Here is a 22295-nt window from a genome sequence, read left to right as displayed (position 1 = left end):
AGATAAAACTAAAAAATATCAAAAAGTGGACATTTCCACTTAGGGGTGTACTCACTTTTGTTGCCAACGGTTTAGACATTAATCGCTAATCGCTGCGTGTTGAGTTATTTTGAGGGGACAGCAAATTTACACTGTTATACTGGCTGTACACTCACTACTTTACATTGTAGCAAAGTGTCATTTTTTCAGTGTTGTCACATGAAAAGATATAATAAAATATTTACAAAAATGTGAGGGGTGTACTAATTTTTTTGAGATACTGTATATATATATATATATATATATATATATATATATATATAATTATAAGCAATGGAATGCACTCACTGGTCTTTTTAAACAAATGTGTTTTTTAATGTGACATTTCGGGGACCGTATCCCCTTCCTCAGACGAGGAAGGGGATACGGTCCCTGAAATGTCACATTAAAAAACACTTTTGTTTAAAAAGACCAGTGAGTGCATTCCATTGCTTATAATGATTGATTCCCTGTTTGCACCCTGGCAGTTGGATTTGAAGTGAGAGTGCTCTTCATCTGTTACCATATATATATATATATATATATATAAATATATGTGTGTGTACATATGTATTTATATGTGTATATATGTATTTACAGACATATATACACATATAAACACATACAGACATATATAGAGAGCTGGAGCCCTTTACAGTCAAGTAGATGAAAACATGTTAAAGCATATTTATGCAATATTTATACTTAATAAAGTGTTATATGTATTTACTGTAAATATTATTCATTACAATGTTCTGCACATAGTAAAATATGTTCTAAGTATTTAGAAAGATATATATATATATATATACCTATAAATAATCATGTGTATATATATATACTGTATATATATATATATATATATATATATATATATATATATATATATAGTATCAAGCACAATACAAAGTGGGAAGCAATTGCTAGACAGGAGCTATAAAGACAAAGATAGGGGTAAACAAATAATAATTATATATACGCCCCTAACTATAGCCAGTAAGAGGCTTTTGGTGCAGACCCTTTGAAATAATATATCAAGAACATATATGAGTAAGAGAGAAACAAAACAGTATTTTGCTTCAAAAAGACAGGGAATTCAGCACTCTTTTATAAAGGGATACACAGCTCTATAGTAATTTTTTATAAATATTTACTATAGAGCTGTGTATCCCTTTATAAAAGAGTGCTGAATTCCCTGTCTTTTTGAAGCAAAATACTGTTTTGTTTCTCTCTTACTCATATATGTTCTTGATATACTGTATATGCTGTATATATATATATATATATATATATATATATATATATTTGTGCAAAAATTCATCAGAAATATATTTTAATATCTCTTTTAGAATAAATAGAACATATTATACTATATTTAGAACATTGTATTATGAAATATGCGATATGATCTTCTTATGTTGCGCTTTTAATTAACGTCTTTGCATGACTTGTGGGTGTTTTTTAAACTTCCTCGGCTCTATTGAAGTCTATGGGGGAGTGAGATTTTGCATTTTCTTCTTCTCAAAGTCTATTTGTTATTGCAACTTTGCAAACACTTTCAACTCATAATATGAGAGCAATTCTCTGAGCACAAAAATGGGAGCACAAACTACCACTCCACTCATATTCTAGCCCTTAGAGAAGCTATTTTTAGTGACATATTTTCATATTTGCAAGGTTTAAACAGCAACATATACATATTTATTTTCCTTTTTAAGTGACTTTTTTTTCTTCTCACTAGTTTTTTTTTTCTCAATACTATTCATATTGCATCTTAGGTTTGGCAAGAGTCTGTTGAAACTGCCTGACTTGAGCAGCTTCCAGATAAGCAGGCTCCCCTGCTGAAGAGTCTGAAACGTCAGCAATTATCTCTGAACTCGCAGGGCTCTGAGAGTGCTCAGGGCTAGTACTGTTCTTAATTATATGGTCACAGCCCTGAGAAGAAAGCACAGAGTGTTTCCCTTCAGTATCATCAGTCATAATCCCAGTCCCTTCAGCCACAGCCAGATCAGGTCCTCTAGCATTTTCAATCCCGGGAACAACAGACACTTCAAAAACAGCTGCAATATGGAGAATACCCTCACAGGATCACTGGATGCTCCTTCCCCCAAAGAAGAATCTGTCTCCTCAGGCTTCTGCTCCCCCTCTTCAGCCACAGGATCAACTCAACCCACCAAGACACGGGCATAGGTTAGAATTTCTTGTCTGTATTTGGGGCATTGTCTAGCTAAGTGCACTTCTTGAACTGTCTACAATCTGCTGACATATTTTCCAATTCACCACAGTTCTTACATTCAACCTTGTGAGAAAACTACTCTTTATAATGTCCACAGCGCTGGCATCTTCGACAAAAAAGGGGCGTTCCAGGGTAAAACAAATATCCTATAATGCCAAAAATAGCAAAGGTCGGTGGGACTTCACTTCTCCAATGTTTTCCTTGTGAAACTCAACCAAGAACCTTCTTTTACCATTAAAGGTACCAAACTAATTCTTTATTCTTTCTGGTGCACTAACATAAGAACAGTATTGCCGTAACCATGCCATAATTTTACAGTCCTCCACAAAAGGATTATACATGTGGCCAATTAGTGCCATTTTGGGGGGGGCTTTGGCTCCCTTGGAAATAATCAATTCCTTTAAGGTCAGGATTATCAGCCAACTCAAAAGCCGCTTATAGCAAAGCATAACAAACTCTTCTGTGAAGAAAGACTCATCATATGCTCTTTGTTACACAAATGTCTGGACACAAAAAATACTTTCTATGGCCATCTTCAAATTTATTTTCCATTTCAACAGTCTGAACATGCAGCAAACCACAGCTCTTTCTTCTTTCCCAGCTCAGTTACAGACAAACTGTCCCAGGGAAATCTAGTACAGATCTCACCAGCATGTTTGCTTGCAAAACAGTAGAATTATGAATCACCAGGGAATTCTGCACCCCAATAGCAGCAAGAACTCAACTCGGAATAGAAGAATCAAGGGCCATGGGCCATGTCCTGAGTGAGACTGCCTAGCAACTCCTTCTGTGGGCCTTGTCAGGGTGATGCAGCCATATTTCTCTAAGCACACTGGGAAAGGAGTCCACGTCTGGTTTCCATCACCCTTAGGCCCTGGGCTGGTGAGATTCTATATGAATGCGCCAGCCCTTCTATTTCCCTTGTGGAATTCTATAAAACCCCATTTTTTCCCTGAAAACAGGGTGTCTCCTAAAAGGGCGTATACTGCATTTTCGTATAAGAAGGAGATGCATACATTACAAAAGTTCCCAATGAAAATCGTAATTTAAAAATCATACAAAACAAATAATTGAACCATTCACACAAAAATATGCAGGAAAAAAAATTGTATTGTTAAGGGGCATCAAAATTTATAATGAAATTGTTCACCCGAAAATTAAAAAAATGTAAATGACTGCGAATTTAAGAAACAGTGCACAGAAAACAGCATAATTTGATTTGTATGAAGTGTAATATTCATCTGATAAAACACATTGTTTCCCCCTCTGTACTTTGCCCTCCATTGAGAACTTTGACCTAGCAGAGAGCTCTCATTATTTGTATGGGAGGCATCTCGCACTCTTAGGGACAGACCCTTTTTATAGAATTCCATGAGGGCTGCCCTGCAAGTGTTTGCGTGGAAAACCGCATCTTGACCGATTAATTTTTTGAATCGAGTTCATAGGGAGACATCCCCAGGGTCATATTACAAACAGATAAAGAAAGAGAATGGCTCTCTCAGGAACGAACACCAGCTCAATAACTTGTTAGCTTGTTCTATGGCGATTTACCACCTGGGAGCAAAAATGTACATTTTGATGGTAACGTACTGTTAGCAGTGCTAGGTTTTATATAAACAGTATACTGTATATATATTAACTTACTCCTGTTGGTTCTATTGTGTTAACTGTAAAATGCAACAGATCAAGTAAGCAAAATGCTATAAATTAATAAATAAAACTACATGCTACTTCAATTTTTATTTATAAGTTAGAAGTCTGCGTAAAGACATATACCAAAAAAATTAAATTATATATATATATATATATATATATATATTCCATAGAAAGTCACTCACTGGCGTTGATGCAATACATTTCTTTATTCGTGACATTTCGGGGAGTTTAACCCCTTCCTCAGACTACAGAAAACATAATAAAAGTTACAGACTTACCCCATCTTATATCCCACACCGTGCAGTGAAAGTCCAAAGTGAGGATGCGACCGGCGTTCCACTGGCGCAACTGCGCATGCGCCAACAGTCCGTGATGGCATCCCACCTGGGCCAAACTAAAAAGCAAAGTGATCAGAGTTACATTGAGGCTGCACAAAAACCCAGAGCGTATACAGCTGTCACATTGTATTCCACACCGCTAGCAGCTAACCTAACATCATGATTACAACATTGTTCTGACACAAGTGGCTGAATAAACAGTTAAGAATAGACTATGTTACAAAAGTTATGTCCCCTGCATGCATATATACAACGTATAAATAAATTATCGTCTTAATAGTGTTAGCATTCCTTATATTACGGATCACTCAGCTTATACACCATATATACTATTGCCCACGATCTTTAACTTACGCATATCTCCAAATAGTGAGGTCATTCCTAATATGTTATGGGAAACCAGATCATCAGTTTCATACAAGCATATCAATCCACCCTAACCGCTAGCTTCAACTCTTGTTACTTAGGTGCAGTTCATCATGCACATCTCTTCTAATATTTAGACCACCTAAGGCTAAGTTGTGTAAATCTATCAACGCTACTTATATGTATATGGTGCTACGTATGAACTTAGATCATAACCTTCCAAACCCTGCTCTTTACTACCTTTACTACCTCTATGCGTGTCCTCAATGATCATGTACCTTGGTACTCTTGGTACTTCATACTGTCTCAGTGGTAGTTGTTGGTCACTTTTTACAGTTTCCCAATTCTTCTTCAGGATAGAGGGTACCTGTCATTTATCTGGCGTATAAGTAGTTACAAATGTTAATCTTTTCTCCTTTGTTCCTTCCTTGATGTTTTTCTGTAATGCCTCCATTTGGGTGAGTTCCCTTAGCTCATTCATAGTAGAGCTTAAATTCTTCTCATGGTAGCCCCTAACCTTGAATTTATTTTTCATGTCCATTAGTTGTTTAGTTTTCAGTGTATTGAGAGAATTGTTCTCTCTTCAGCTGGGATTTTGGGAGCGCTCGTTTTAATGCTGGAGGGTGACAGCTGTCTGCCCTAAGTAGGGAATTTATGTCCGTCACTTTACCAAAAAGAGTAGTCTCCAGATGATGTTCTCTTTTAAAGATCCCTAAGTCCAGAAAGTCAATACTTGTTCTGGAGTATGTCATCTTAAATTTCAGATTGTCAAGGGTTTCATTTAAGATCTTAAACCAGTCTTCCAGCTCTTTTTCTGTTCCAGACCAGATTAGAAACAAGTCATCAATTTACCGCCTAAAGAGACGGATCCTTGGATCCTTGAAGCATTCCGTCCTTCTGTTTTCGAATTCCGACATATATCGGTTCGCGTACCCCATCGCCGTCCCTGCTGTCTGCAAGTAGTATTTCTGCTCAAATTTGAAAAAGTTTAAGATGAGGCAGTATTCTAACAACTGAATTAGCACCTCTGGAGGTGGGCCAATGTATGGATATTGGTTCAAATGGCTGAGTTTTACTGCTAAGCCTCCTTCATGGGGAATAACTGTATAAAGGCTCGTAACATCAAGTGTGACAAGAATATTCTCATCTCTCACATTTTGTTCTTCTTTCAATAGTTTGATCAATTCAATTGAATCCAGTAAAAATGAAGGTACATTGAGTACCAAAGGTTGGAGAAAGCTATCCACAAAACTGGCTACTGTTTGTAACAGTGATCCTCTTGTTGAGATGATGGGGCGTCCTGGGGGTTTTGTTGGATTCTTATGAATCTTTGGCAAAGTGTAGATGATCGGTGTTACTGGAAATTCTACCACCAAAAAGGCTTTATTGGCCGGGCTAATGTAGCCGATATCCATAATCGTTGTTATATATCCATCAATCCGTTCCTTAAATATCTTGGTGGAATCCCCTGGTAATTTCCTATAGGTCTTAATGTCAGATAATTGTCCCATGATCTCTTGTTGGTAATCCTCATAGTTCATCAGGATAAGGGCACCACCCTTATCAGCTTCCCGGATGACTATATTAGGATTTTTCTTTAGTGCATCCAGTGCCTGCCATTCGAGTGCCGTTAGATCCTTTCTAACCTCTGCCTTGTGATTGTTGCAAGATTCATAGATTTGTTCTGTTAGCATTCTTAAAAAAAGTTCTAATACTGGCATTCGTGCTTTTGAGGTCGAAAGTACTCTTCCCTCTGAACTTGTCCCATATCTGTATCTTTGAAATATTCTTTCAATTTTAAAGTTCTATTGAAAAATAGAAAAAATATCAATGTGGGGATCAAAATTATCAGTGGTTGTGGTAGGCACAAAAGTAAGTCCTTTTTGTAGGATCCTCTCCTCCATTTCAGTGAGCTGGTGGTCACTGAGATTTATGATATTACTGTTGTTTATCAGTACCGCCTCCTCCACTGTCGTGGTGGTCTCCCCCGACCTCTTTCTGCCTTGCCTCCCCCTTCTTGTGAACTGCCTGCCTCGTTTTTTGAGCGAGTTGTCATGCCATAGTTAGTTATTTGTGGGATCATTGCTGTGTGTTGTGGGATCATTGCTGTGTGTTGTACTTCATTGCCTGAACTCTGGTCAGAGCTATCCACAGTAGTTAAATTGCGTGGTTTCTGGGCTCTTTGTCTGCAGGGTCTCATAGCTCTTCTATCTTCAGAACCCAGTGTCCACTTATAAACCCTCTTTTCTCTGTAGTCAGCAATGACTGCCTCCAATTTACTTTCCTTAAAGCTCACTAGTTTTTTCTCATATTCTTCAATCTGCTTTTTCAGACTATCAAGCCAATTTTCATCCTTGTTCTGTGTTAGTATATGCATCTGGGTATTCTCAAATGCCTGCAATTCAGTTTCACACTGTTTTAGTACCTGTGCAGTTTCTTCAATGACAAGGATATTTACCTTGCAAACCCTAATACCTAGGGGATTGAATACGAACATGGATCTACAATGTTTCCTCTAAGTGGTGTTAAGATTTTGTACATGTAATGTAATGAACTTAATTGATAATCCTGAATGTGACCACTAGTTTATTTGTACTTGTACACTTGTAAAAATCAAATTATTCACCACTATTATTTGATGTGACTAATTAACATTGTGATCTATGGCGTTAGATGTGGCTATCATATGGGTTATCATGATATAAGACTAATTAGTCAAAGTGGACCTCTGTATATGTAGCCAGGAATATTGAATAATTGACAAGTGGGGACCATTTAGGACTTCAGAAATAACCAAGGTATCATGTAATTTTGATATGGTATAATATCATAATTAGGATATATTTATCAGGATGAGCTTCTTGTAAAAGACAGTGACTTTACCTATGTGTTTAAGATATACATATTTTGTGTAAGAGATTGCTAATTAAGTGGCCCTTACATATAGAATAGAGGACACGCATAGAGGTAGTAAAGAGCGGGGTTTGGAAGGTTATGATCTAAGTTCATACGTAGCACCATATACATATAAGTAGCGTTGATAGATTTACACAACTTAGCCTTAGGTGGTCATAATTATGCTTGATATAGTCTAGACCAAGTATCTGATGTATATCTGTATAGGGCGCAATAGTGTCTAAATATCTAATAGTGTTTAAATATTAGAAGAGATGTGCATGATGAACTGCACCTAAGTAACAAGAGTTGATGCAAGTGGTTAGGGTAGATTGATATGCTTGTATGAAACTGATGATCTGGTTTCCCATAACATATTAGGAATGACCTCACTATTTGAAGATATATGTAAGTTAAAGATCATGGGCAATAGTATATATGGTGTATAAGCTGAGCGATCCGTAATATAAGGAATGCTAACACTATTAAGACGATAATTTATTTATACGTTGTATATGTGCATGCAGAGGACATAAGTTTTGTAACATAGTCTATTCTTAACTGTTTATTCAGTCACTTGTATCAGAACAATGTTGTAATCATGATGTTAGGTTAGCTGCTAGCGGTGTGGAATACGTGACAGCTGTATACACTCTGGGTTTTTGTGCAGCCGCAATGTAACTCTGATGACTTTGCTTTTTAGTTTGGCCCGGGTGGGATGCCATCACGGACCGTTGGCGCATGCGCAGTTGCGCCAGTGGAACGCCGGTCGCATCCTCACTTTGGACATTCACTGCACGGTGTGAAATATAAGATGGGGAAAGTCTGTAACTTTTATTATGTTCTCTGTGGTCTGAGGAAGGGGTTAAACTCCCCGAAATGTCACGAATAAAGAAATTTATTGCATGAACGCCAGTGAGTGCCTTTCTATGGAATTGACTATATATATATATATATATTAAAGTTTAGCATAAGCATTTTCATGGGACTAGTAACGTGGGATAATTTTCAACCCCTGACTTTAAATATCTGTCTATCATCTTTCTATCTATTAATCTATCTATCTGTCTGTCTGTCTGTCTATATAAGCATATACATATATAAATATATATATATATATATATGTTTTATTTTTGCTATCTATCTATCATCTATCTATCTATCTAAACATATATGTTCATATTAGTTTAATTTTTTTTGTCTTGGCACATTTTACCCTGGAAAATACTTCTGCGGATGCCCGTGGCCATAGGTGCTAAGACAAACCTGAGCTAGAGTTGTTTTAATTGTTTGGCCCTCATACTTTTTAAAATTAAATTATGTGAGGTACCCACACAAATTATTCCTAATTTGTTCAGCAGACCAAGCATTTTTAGAAAATAACTTTAGTTTGCAGAAATATCATAATATAGGAAAAAGCCACATGGGCAAAAAAACATATTTTGTTTCATTATCTATAGCTTGATTAGTAAATACCAGCATGGGAGTCATTATTTTTTATTTTTTAAAACCAATATTTTATTGTCCCACATTTAGCATCAATTTACCTTCTGAACATTATTTTTCAATAACATTTGATCATTTAAAATTAGAAGATAAAATCTATTATTTTTGGCACTATGCACCATCCTGCAAATATAAAATATCTAACCATACACGTATTAGTTCCCACGGGAATAGGGCCCTCAATTCCCCCTGTATTTGTCTTATCGTATTGTTTCTCCCTTGTACTGTTATCCTTGTACCCATGGGCAGCGCTGCAGAATCTGTCGGCGCTTTATAAATAAAGAATAATAATAATAATTAGATACATTCAAAATTACACAAAATTCTGATTTGAAAGAGGGGTGGCTTAACTCATTTTGACAAATTATACATGTTCCTATCTTTATTCAAACTCACTCTGGAGAGCAAAACAAAAAAATAAATAGATAAAATTAAAAGCCCTCCAATATAGAATCTCACAAATGAGGCTAGCGGTTACTGTGAGGTTATCATTCTTACTATGGCAATCATTTCATAGCTATAAGGACATGAAACCACTGTTTTGTATTCTGAAATCTCACTCCTTCAAGTGTGGGGTCTTACAATATATTATTATGGTTTGGGGGTAAAGGCCTCTTAAAAAGTGTAACTACCCAAATAGAGCCATTACTGAGAGGTATCTGACATTGCCATGACAATTTCCTGGCAGCAGGGAGACCCAGGTCCACTTATTTGAAAGAGGAGAATTGCTGCTCTCAAACAAAGTGTCTCAGATTTCTTTACATATTATAGAGGGCAAGATAAGGGATACTCCAACCTCCTGATGTTGTTCCATATGTTTATGGTTCTGACAGGGGATCACTGATAACACAGTGGTCAGCTGATAACCACCTGAACAGGTGACCGCTTCCTTTGAAAGCGTGACCTCTCGTCTTTCAATAAAATTCACTTGCCCCATAGTGCTGATTTTGGGTGCTAGTGTCCGTTTTAAAGCCTAGTGCACCATAAAGGGCACCAAGAAAACAGATAAATTATTGCAATAATCTGCTACCTAATGGAGTATAGGGGCTCCTTTGGGGCCACAGCCTCTGATACAGTAAATAAATTAGGTAGGTTATTGCCATTTTTATACCCTTCTGTGTTTTATGGGGGATGGGGAACTAAAAGTGCCCCTCCCCCTCCTCAATCAATGTACAGTTCTATGTTTGAGGGCAGGTGATCTCCATACCCCTGGCTCATGCACTCTAACTCCCTGCTCATCACTTTTGGGGACTTCATAGGGCTTTGAGTCTCCTTCCCTGCTGCGGGGTGGGGGGGGGTGCATTGCTGAACTGGAACACTGGAACTAACTTAAACTATGAGTTTAACATCTTTGCAGGAATTAAACTAATAATTATATACAAACAGCATTGCAATAGTAAAATGCCCTAACACATTACAGCACTTTTTTGGTTATATGTGGTGACATCAGAGTGAGTAATACTTAGGTAGTGCCCAGCTCTTAGTCAAGCCACAGAATTCTTTCAATATCTTATTAGACAATACACAAAATAACCAATGGCACTACTCATGTATCAATAATAAACCTCTGTTCACACCCATAAGAAAGAGAATAATTCTAAGTTCTCAAAATTCTCTGGGTATAGGTGCTAGTGTATTGGAGATATCTTATAATTTAAAGTGGAGTAAGAAGAGACTTACTCCCGGAAAGAATACACAATTTAGCACTCTAGGTTTACATTACAATAACTGTTATTTATATTTAATACATCAATTAGTCTGGACTTGTGGAGATAGAATACAACTTAACTTTTAATAACTTATAAATAAAATAGGATTAAGAGTAAAATGCTCTTTAGCTTCCTCAGGTAGTTGATACCTTAATATTTAATGTGATTTGGTGGTTCTATTCGTGCAATAGGAGGACCACGCTGATTGGTGTGTTATAGTGTGTCCCTAACATAACTCTTGCACTACATACGGAAAGTTGTGGGCTCTCATATATTAAGAAATACAATTTATTCTAACTGTTTATAAATGGCACTTGTTCGTTCCTTTATAGTATAGATGCTCTTGTAGTTTTGAGGATCAATTGAGGTTAGTGCTCTCGATTCAATGACGTACTGAATAATTGGACTGAACAGTTTCCAGACCAATAGTTATATGACTCTAGTCCTATTGTTTTTCCTCTAATTGCATATAGTTTGCAGCTTGGTTTACATAGTATTAATCATTATTGTATCAGAGTTGTTTTCCTACTGTTTTTTATCAGAGGTATATAGCAACGTTTAGTGTATATTGCTTTAATTAGGGCTATAAGATCATATTAGTTATATGCTTCCTACAGTGCCTCGGTTTTAACTGTATAGTTATATACTTTACAGAGAATTTATTTTGGATCCCAGTAAACGGTTTATAACTGTATGGAAGTTCCTTTAAATCAGAGAAGCAGGTGTTGCTTTAATTTTCCTATAAGTCAAAGAAGCAGGTATTGTTGTATAAATACAACCTGGATTGTTACTGTGTCTGGATTTTACTTATTGATATTTTACACGGACATATACAGCATTATTTAAAGAGTATTTGTTTGATTTGATCTATAAGGCCATATCACATGTATGTTTCCTATGGTATCTCAGATGTATATAGCTTACTGTTCTTGGAAAGAGTTTAATTTAAGTCCCAGTTGTAGGTTTTATAACTAAAATGGTATCTCATTAAATCATGGAAACAGGTATTATTGGTGCCGCTCTGTATAACTACAGTCCTTTAGTCTAATACTTCTCTATATATTTACACAGTAAGAAGTGTGCAGTTATTATCCTATAAATAGCTTACTTATCATATATACTGTACTAGTGTTAAAGCCCGTGTACACCGGCCAAAATGTGTATTGAATTTTTATGTTTTTTAAGCTTTATTTAATATTAGGCACTCTTTATTGCCTTTTTTATGCTGTATATATGTTTTTTTTTGTTTTTAAAAGGTTTATTCTAATGCTGCTTATATAGTATTAGGCACTGTTTATTGCCTTTTTTATGCAGTATATATTTTTTATTTGAAAATGTTTATTATAATGCTGCTTACGTAGTATTAGGTAGTTGTTATTGCCTTTGTAATGCAGTATATAGGGTTGTTAATATTTTGCTTTGGCTTTAGTTCTGCAGCTGTTTTGCAATTTTTATGTGTGCTGTGTAGCACACTGTTATGCTAGCAAATAGTGCTACCGGCTATTTTTTATGTGTGCTGTGTAGCACACTGTTATGCTAGCAAATAGTGCTACAGGCTATTTTTTATGTGTGCTGTGTAGCACACTGTAATGCTAGCAAATAGTGCTACAGGCTATTTTTTATGTGTGCTGTGTAGCACACTGAAATGCTAGCAAATAGTGCTACAGGCTATTTTTTATGTGTGCTGTGTAGCACACTGTTATGCTAGCAAATAGTGCTACAGGCTATTTTTTATGTGTGCTGTGTAGCACACTGTAATGCTAGCAAATAGTGCTACAGGCTATTTTTTATGTGTGCTGTGTAGCACACTGTTATGCTAGCAAATAGTGCTACAGGCTATTTTTTATGTGTGCTGTGTAGCACACTGTTATGCTAGCAAATAGTACTACAGGCTATTTTATATGTGTGCTGTGTAGCACACTGTAATGCTAGCAAATAGTGCTACAGGCTATTTTTTATGTGTGCTGTGTAGCACACTGAAATGCTAGCAAATAGTGCTACAGGCTATTTTTTATGTGTGCTGTGTAGCACACTGTTATGCTAGCAAATAGTACTACAGGCTATTTTTTATGTGTGCTGTGTAGCACACTGTAATGCTAGCAAATAGTGCTACAGGCTATTTTTTATGTGTGCTGTGTAGCACACTGTTATGCTAGCAAATAGTGCTACATGCTATTTTTTATGTGTGCTGTGTAGCACACTGTTATGCTAGCAAATAGTGCTACAGGCTATTTTTTATGTGTGCTGTGTAGCACACTGTAATGCTAGCAAATAGTGCTACAGGCTATTTTTTATGTGTGCTGTGTAGCACACTGTTATGCTAGCAAATAGTGCTACAGGCTATTTTTTATGTGTGCTGTTTAGCACACTGTAATGCTAGCAAATAGTGCTACAGGCTATTTTTTATGTGTGCTGTGTAGCACACTGTTATGCTAGCAAATAGTGCTACAGGCTATTTTTTATGTGTGCTGTGTAGCACACTGTTATGCTAGCAAATAGTGCTACAGGGTATTTTTTATGTGTGCTGTGTAGCACACTGTTATGCTAGCAAATAGTGCTACAGGCTATTTTTTATGTGTGCTGTGTAGCACACTGTTATGCTAGCAAATAGTGCTACAGGCTATTTTTTATGTGTGCTGTGTTGCACACTGTTACGCTCTTGAATGAGCCTCTTAAATGCAGCAGTTATGCATTTTTTTTTGTTTTTTATTAAAAGCAAATAGTGAACTTTTCATTTGTTTTGGCAATTTGTATGTGTGCTGTGTAGCGCACTGTTACGCTCTTTTATGAGCCGCTTAAAGGCAGCAGTTATGCAATAATGTTTTTTTTTTATTAAAAGCAAATAGTGAACCTTTCAGTTCTACTGGCAATTTTTATGTGTGCTGTGTAGCGCACTTTTACGCTCTTGTATGAGCCTGTTAAAGGCAGCAATTATGTTTTTTGTTGTTGTTGTTTTTTTAAAGCAAATAGTGAACCTTTCAGTTTTACTGGCAATTTTTATGTGTGCTGTGTAGCGCAGTCTTACGCTCTTGTATGAGCCTCTTAAAGGCAGCAGTTACGCATTAATGTTTTATTTTAATAAAAGCAAATAGTGAACCTTTCAGTTGCCAGCAGTGATGTTTTATTTTAAAAAAAACTAAAATAGTGCTATAAGGAATTAACTTGTTATATGTGCTGTGTAGTACAGTATTGGGCTCTTTTATGACTCTATTAAGCCAGCAGTTATAAAAAAAATGTAAACTAAAAAAGTGCCACAGGGACTTTTTATATGTGCTGTGCAGCACAGTGTTGGGCTCATTTATGAACCTAATAAGCCAGCAGTGATGTTTTATTTTTTTTAAAAAACTAAAATAGTGCTATAAGGAATTTATAGCACAGTGTTGGGCTCTTTTATGAGCCTATGTACTGTGTAGCACAGTGTTGGTCTCTTTTATGAGCCTATATGTGGTGTGTAGCACAGTGTTGGGCTCTTTTATGAGCCTATGTGCTGTGTAGCACAGTGTTGGTCTCTTTTATGAGCCTATATGTGGTGTGTAGCACAGTGTTGGGCTCTTTTATGAGCCTATTAATCCAGCCTTTTTTGTTTTGTTAAGTAAATTTTTTTTTTCTATGTGCTGTGTAGCACATACATAAGTCCTAATCCAATTTTTTGTTTTTTTAATTAAAATATGTTTTTTCTATGTGCTGTGTAGCATATACATAAATCCTGAGGCAATTTTTTTTTTTTTTTAAACTAAAATATTTTTTTTCTATACATAAGTGTAGAAAAAATGTATTTTTTTTTAAACTAAAATATTATGTGCTGTGTACCACATACATAAGTACAGAGCAAATGGTTTTTTTTTTAAATAAAATATAGCACAGTGTTGGTCTCTTTTATGAGCCTATATGTGCTGTGTAGCACAGTGTTGGGCTCTTTTATGAGCCTATTAATCCAGCCTTTTTTGTTTTATAAAGTAAAAAAAAAAAAATTCTATGTGCTGTGTAACACATACATAAGTCCTAATCAAATGTTTTTTGTTTTTTTACTGAAATATGTTTTTTCTATGTGCTGTTTAGCACATACACAAATCCTGAGGCAATTTTTTTTTTAACTAATCTTTTTTTTCTATACATAAGTCCAGAACAAATGTATTTTTTTTTAAACTAAAATATTATGTGCTGTGTAGCACATACATAAGTACAGAGCTTTTTTTTTTTTTTAAACTAAAATATTGAGTAAAATATTATGAGCTGTGTAGCACATACATAAGTACAGAGCAAGACCTTTCTATACATATAAGTCCAGACCCATTTTTTTTTTTAAACTAAAATATTATGTGCTGTGTAGCAAGTTCTGTGTAGCACAGATAACTCCGGAGCTTTCAATGGAGTGTGTTGGAGTGTGTTGCGCAGTTTTAAGTTTTGTTAGGCTTGCGACGCTTTGAAATGGTAGTCACGCGACTACTGGCGCCGGTGTGTATTGATCTCGCGCTGCGATGGTACGAGGGTGCGCGTGCGGGCAAGTCATTTGTGTAGGGTGCGCATGCGCATGTGGCCAAGTTAGGTGTCTATTCATCTGGCGCTGCATGCACATGCGGGCAAGTTCTGTGTGTGGGTGCGATGGTGCGAGGGTGCGCGTGCGCGTGCGGGCAAGTCATTTGTGGAGGGTGCGCATGCGCGTGCGGCCAAGTTAGGTGTCTATTCATCTGGCGCTGCGTGCGGGCAAGTTCTGTTAATAATAGGCTGTGTGTGGGGGCGAGGGTGCACGTGCGCGGGCGGCCAAGTTAATTTTTGTGGGTATAATAGGCTGTGTGTGGGTGCGAGGGTGCGGGTTTGTGTGTTAAGGGTTGCTGTGTGTGGGTGCGAGGGTGCGCGTGCGGCCAAGTTTGTGGGTGTGTGGATGTGTGAGCTGTTAGCTGTGCGCGCGAGGTGTCTGGGATTTTACATTTGTAAAAATAATAATAACAAAAAGTTACATGCGAGATCGTATGTTATAACGATCTTCAGTTAATCATACTTTATTCTACAGGCGATAGCAGATTAAACAGTAGCCGTTTCTATCATTATCCTTGAATGATTTGTTCGAACATTTCAAAAATGATGTACTAACCTGTGAGATACTATTCCTGCTTGATAATATCATGTATGCTGTTGCTGATGTGTATCGCTGTAGATATCTTAATAGATCTTATTAGAGTTGCTGTTTCCTGTGACACCAGGGAATGCATTTCAGTTTTGCATAGAAGCATATTACATATGCCTTAGGATTAGGAACATGCTATAAAAAGTTATCACTCTTTCAGAGACAGTTTATACTGTGCACAAGCATATTGAGCATATATAGATATGCTTTGTGTATCTGCATTACAGACATCTTAACTGTCCCAGATCCTATGGGATTATCATAGGTGGGGAGGTCTGACACTTCCTGCCTGTAGTTTCTTGGCATCAATCAACCTGGCCTTGAACCTGCCCTTCATGCTACAACCTCACCCATAAAATGCTGCTGGACGACAAGTTCCAAATCTCTGGGAAATCTACATTTAATAGGCTCACAAACTCTTTATCTATTTATTTACTATTAAAATCAGGATACAGGGACAGAAGAGTTCAAAATAAACTGTCATTTGTTTTTATCCAGATACAGAATAAAATTTTAAACAACTTTGCAATTTGCTTTTATTATCAACTTTGCTTCATTCTCTTTCTCTCCTTTGTTGAAGAGTAAACCTAGGAAGTCTCAGGAGCAGCAATGCACTTCTGTGACCTAGCTGAATACATTGGGTGAGCCAATGACAAGCGGCATATGTGTATAGTCACCAATCATCACTAGCAGAACCCAGTAGTGCATTGCTGTTCCTGAGATTACCTAGGTATTCTATTTAACAAAAGATACAAAGACAACAAAGCAAATCTGAATAGTGTTTAAATTGAATGCTCTATCTGAATCATGTGAGATTAATTTTGGCTTTAAATAGAAATATAACCCAAAATGCTTCTTTCTTGATTCAGATACAGAATGTGATTTTAAACTACTTTCTAATTTATTCAAATCTATTATCAATTTTTCTTTGTTATCTTTGTATCTTTTGTTGAAAAGCAGGGATTGGCTTAGGAGCCAGCACATTTATGGAGCACTATATGGCAGCAGTTTTGTAAGAAAGTTATCCATTTGCAAGAGCACTAGATGACAGCCCTATTTCCTGCCATGTAGTGCTTCTGATGCCTACCTAAGTATCTCTTCAACATAGAATATCATGGGAATTAAAGGACCAGTCAACATAGTAGATTTGCATAATCAACAAATGCAAGATAACAAGACAATGCAATACCACTTAGTCTGAACTTCAAATGAGTAGTAGATTTTTTTCTGACAATTGTAAAAGTTATGTCTAGTTCCACTCCCCCTGTACCATGTGACAGCCATCAGCCAATCACAAATGCATACACGTACCATGTGACAGCCATCAGCCAATCACAAATGCATACATGTACCATGTGACAGCCATCAGCCAATCACAAAAGCAAATATGTATATGCTGTGAATTCTCGCACATGCTCAGTAGGAGCTGGTGACTCAAAAAATTAAATATAAAAAGACTACACATTTTGTTAATGGAAGTAAATTGGAAAGTTTTTTAAAGTTACATGCTCTACCTGAATAATGAAAGTTTAATTTTGACTTGAGTGCAGGGATAGGCAAGGTGTCCGTACACGGACACTGGTGTCCGTGACTGGCCCTTGCAGTGTCCGCCGCCCATTTTGCTGTGGGGAGGGAGGAGTAAGACAGATGAATACTGGTCCTGACTCCTCCTTAACACATGCGGCGCCACGTTTTGCAGGGTTGGGGCCACTCACACATGATGCCGCTTAGTACCAGAAAATGACTCTGAGTGAGACAGAGAGAGAGGGAAGATTCAAGAAGCAAACTGCCACTGTGTCCCTGGAGCTTTATATGCAAAGGTAAAGCACTTTAACCAGCACCTGATGTTTATCATAAGTAGTATTTAAATAGAAAGAAAATATATAGTAAGGTTGTGAATCATAACCTTAGTATATCTTTTCTTTCTGATTAAATAATAGGAAAGGGAAAATATTTAGTGAGAATAAAGTTAGTGGCTGTCAAGAGACTGCTAGCAATATTGGGTGATAAGTTATGGAATAAATAAAGCCTGAGTGAAATACCGGATGTTTATCTTCTGCATCTGTATAATAACACCCAGCTCTATACAAAGACACAGTAGTAACACTGGCACATGTGTATAGCCAGACAAGGGCTGGTTATAGGGTCAGTGGTATCTGCATCAGTATAATAAAATTCAGCACTATAAAATAATAGTTTTAATTGTAAATGTACCTTGGTGTCCTTCACTAAAGGTCTTTACTTTAGAAAATGTCCGCCACAGCCTTGGCTCGTGCCTATCCCTGCTTGAGTGTCCCTTTAAGCAAATTTGATAATAGAAGTAAATTGAAAACTTTTTTTTAAAATGGTATGCTCTGTCTGAATCACAAAATAAATGTTTGGGTTTCATATCCCTTTAATGTCCCTTTAATATTATCTCTAAGGTCAAAATCAGTAAATTCATGAGTGGAATAAACTTCCACTATAGAAAGCATCCCTGTTTTCCTGCCTGATAACTTAGGGGCCAATTCTCTAAATCTCTCCAGATCAGACATGGTTTTTTCATGAGGGGCAGTCCCTGCGAGTGGCGAGATGTCTCCTAATTGAAAGTAATGGAGAATGCTGGGAAGGGACACTTCGCTCCATAGAATTAAGTTAAGTATGAATTTCTACGTTTTGTTTTTTTTGCACATCCAGTGTACGTACATTACGATTTATACTGTGCATATTTTATACAATTTATTCCTGTGCAACACATACAAATTTTTAATTTTTGATAAAAATATATTTTTGGTGAAGAATTTTCTTATGATTTTTGATGCCCCGTAACAATACATTTTTTACAAATTACAAATTGATTTCTGCACTTTTGTAATGTAATGTATGCATCTCTTTCCTATACGAAAATTCCGTATACACCCCCTTAGCAAGACACACTGTTTTCAGGGTAAAAAGTGGCTTTATATAATTCCATCAGGAAAATAGAAGGGCTGTCGAGCATTCTTATAGAATCTCACCAGCCCAGAGAGTTATAGAGAATTGGCCCCTATATACCTCGGCATCAGGTGAGGATTCTGCCTTGTAGTCTCAGCACATATACAACAAGTCTCAGTCCATATACAGTAGGCTGACCATATTGCCGCTTTAAAAAGGGACACATATGAAAAATACATATGTCAGGGCTGTTTTCAGGGCTGTTTAAAGAAATGGTTTTATATAAGAACCCTCACATATGTATTTTTCATATGTGTTCCTTCTTAAAGCGGCAATATGGTCAGCCTAATATACAGGCTTTTCTCAAATCCAGAAAAAGGCCCCACTGAGCAGAAAACAGACATTAGCAATTTGCTTAAAACAATTATGCTCCATACATCTCAGTTTAATTTAATTTATTAAAGGGACAGTCAACACCAGAATTTTTGTTGTTTAAAAAGATAGATAATCCCTTTATTACCCATTCCCCAGTTTTGCAAAATCAACACTGTTATATTAATACACTTTTTACTTCTGTGACTAACTTGTATCTAAGCATCTTCTGACCGCCCCTAATCACATGACCTTTAGTTATTATCTATTGACTTGCATTTTAGCCAATTAGTGCAGTGTCTGCCACTAGCCACGGGCGTGAGCACAATGCTATCTATATGGCCTACATGAGCTTGTTCTCCCCTGCTGTGAAAAGTAAATAAAATAGAGGCAGCCTTCAAGGGCTTAGAAATTATCATATGTGCCTCCCTAGGTTTGCTTTCAACTAGAATACCAAGAGAACAAAGCAAAATTGTTGATAAAAGTAAATTGGAAAGTTGTTTAAAATGACATGCCCTATTTGAAAAATGTAACATTTTTTTGGACTTGACTGTCCCTTTAACTAATTTCCTATATAATTTAAAAAAAATAATAACTTTAACATAAGTGTGAGTACAAAGCATTGTGGCGCTTGGCTATTTATGATCCCTGCATTCCAAAATGTTTTTGCACCCTACTGTACAAGAAATGGACAAAATGTACTAAAATCTTTGACATCTACCTGTGACTACAAGGAATATCTTGCCTTCCATCTTGCCCTTTGGAAATGTGTTGTAGATGCAGCAGTATTGCCCAGTATCATTACTGTTCACAGACAATATTGTTATTCCGTATTTATCTTCCAAGGTCACCTTTTGTAAGAAGCCTTGAGCTACCTGTCCTGCTGTTTTGGACTTGTTTAGATAAAAAGCAAGGTAGGTGTGATTGCACTTCATCCAGTTCACTTGTGTGATTTTGCCGTGAAACAAAGACAGTTCACATCTCAACGTGACATCGCTTCCCTCGGCAGCTGTAATATTGTGAGTCCTGATAAAGGTGTCACCCAACACACCTGCTTGTAAAAAACATTAAAGATATAATTTACACACATTACAACTTCGATCATTTAATATTCACATTGCTTACAAAATAACATAAGGCACTTCAGATTGTATGGTAGCATCTGTATAGGTTGAATTGTAGGATAGCCTTATACCTATCCCAGACATTAATTAGTGTGTAGGATAGCCTCGTGCTTATCCCAGGCAATAATTAGTATGTAGGATATAGCCTTACGCTTATCATAGGCAATAATTAGTACATAAAATAACCTTATGCTTATCCCAGGCATTAATTAGTATGTAGGATAGCCTTATTCTTATCCTAGGCATTAATTAGTACACAGGATAGTGTTATGCTTATACCAGGCATTAGTTAGTATGGAGGATAGCCTTATGCTTATCTCAGGCATTATTAGTATGTAGGATAGCCTTATACTTATCCCAGGAGTGTGTAGGATAGCCTTATGCTTATCCCAGGCATTAATCAGTCTGTAGGACAGGCTTATTCTTATCCCAGGCATTAATTGGTAGGTAGGATAGCTTTATGCTTATCCCAGGCATTAATCAGTCTGTATGATAGCCTTATGCTTATACCAGGCAGTCTAGCCTTATGCTTATCCTAGGTATTCTTGAAGTCCCACACAGTGTTTGTCATTACCACTTTGAATGGTTATTCCATGAGTCTACCATCGTTTATGTGATGAAGTGTTTCAGTTATTTACTCCTGAACCTCCTACCCTTCATCTTGAGATCATGACCCCTTGTTCTGGTGTAGCTGTTTTTCAGGGCAATACAGGGCAATTTTCAGGACAATACAGCCTCCGTTTCACTAAGTTCACTTCTGTAAAGCATTGAAATGTTCCACAACCTGAGGGTAATGGTCCTTATTCTGTTCCAAAATTCCCAGTTTATCCAGGAAACCCGAAACAAGGCGGTTCCATTCAAACCCTCAGTAGAAAAGTACTCAGGAAAAAACTACATATAAATACATCAGCATTACAGATTTTTCTAGCCACCATTAAAAGAGTAAGCTTTGCATCAATAAAGCTCCATAACAAAACGTTGTGGAAAACCCTGCAAAAAACCTGTTTATTATAGGTTTTGTAGAATGTCCTGTCAATCTAATATAATGCACTAAAAATATTTCCATCTAGAAAAGCCAATCAAGCTCATACACCAGAGCAAACGCCTCAATCAAAAGCTTATTTTTTTTTTTAAAAATGTGAAAAAGATGTCAGTCTTGCTTATATGTAGCAAAGTGAGCTTAAATAAACACTATGCTGTGCTATCACAATCCCAACATATGTTCACTTTATATCCCTTTAATGGAAACTGCTGCTTACAGTTTGCACTATATTTATATGTTTGCATGTTAAAAAAAATAATATATATCATTTTATATATACATATATATATATATATATATATATGCATTGTTGTATGTTCTGAAAACTCAGTTTTAAAAGATTTTAGCAAACACTTTGTGTATGCATACAGTATATATATATATATATATATATATATATATTATTATCTATATTTTATAGACTAACCTATTAACCTGCAAAGAAAAAACAAGTTTGATTCGGTGTAAACAAAGAACTCACCAGTTTAACTGTAGCGTATTATTTACAGGACTATGCAGAGGTTATAGCTGGAATTCGTACCTGTCATATGAAGAATGGAACAAACTATTGCTTGGGGAAGCAGTGACACAGAATGGAACAGTGGGAACAGATACATAATGGGTCCTGGTAAGGCATCAAGTCATAAGGTCCAGCCCAAAGTCAACACCATCATTACTATAGCGATGAGCTGCTGAGAATGTGCATTAGAGATAACCAAATACGGTTTCTTTGACCAGAGTAACGTATGAGAGGAAACCACAGCATGATGTACTGTGATCATGGGGGAGGAAGGTGTTGTAACAGGGGCTGCTAGACTGGATGACACAGGGGCTTTACAGAGAGTTTACAAAACACAACAACAAGACAAACATCTTCATATTAAAATGACAGGACATAAACAGAAATGTCTAAAACAATAGGAGAGACATACAAATGTGATTGTAGATGAAGACAGATTGGTCTCACCATTTACTTTCTTAATAGCATTAAAGGG

The 22295-nt window shown here is 36.6% G+C and overlaps 1 protein-coding gene across 1 annotated transcript in view; it reads right to left on the bottom strand.

Moving 5' to 3' along the window:
* Positions 1–21973, bottom strand: part of TIGIT (T cell immunoreceptor with Ig and ITIM domains) — a 44556-nt gene extending 22583 nt beyond the window's left edge. Inside the window, exons 1-2 of the mRNA XM_053704525.1 lie at positions 21842–21973; positions 19856–20185 (exon numbers count right to left, since the gene is read on the bottom strand). Of these exons, the coding sequence (XP_053560500.1) occupies positions 19856–20185; positions 21842–21917 (406 nt within the window). The 5' untranslated portion in view covers positions 21918–21973. The remainder of the gene's footprint in view (positions 1–19855; positions 20186–21841) is intronic.
* Positions 21974–22295: the final 322 nt, after the last annotated feature.

The sequence above is a fragment of the Bombina bombina genome, chromosome 3 (genome assembly GCF_027579735.1).
Source record: "Bombina bombina isolate aBomBom1 chromosome 3, aBomBom1.pri, whole genome shotgun sequence".
Lineage (NCBI taxonomy): Eukaryota > Metazoa > Chordata > Amphibia > Anura > Bombinatoridae > Bombina > Bombina bombina.
The sequence above is the reverse complement of the archived record's forward strand: the minus strand, read 5'-3'. Positions and strand labels throughout refer to the sequence as shown.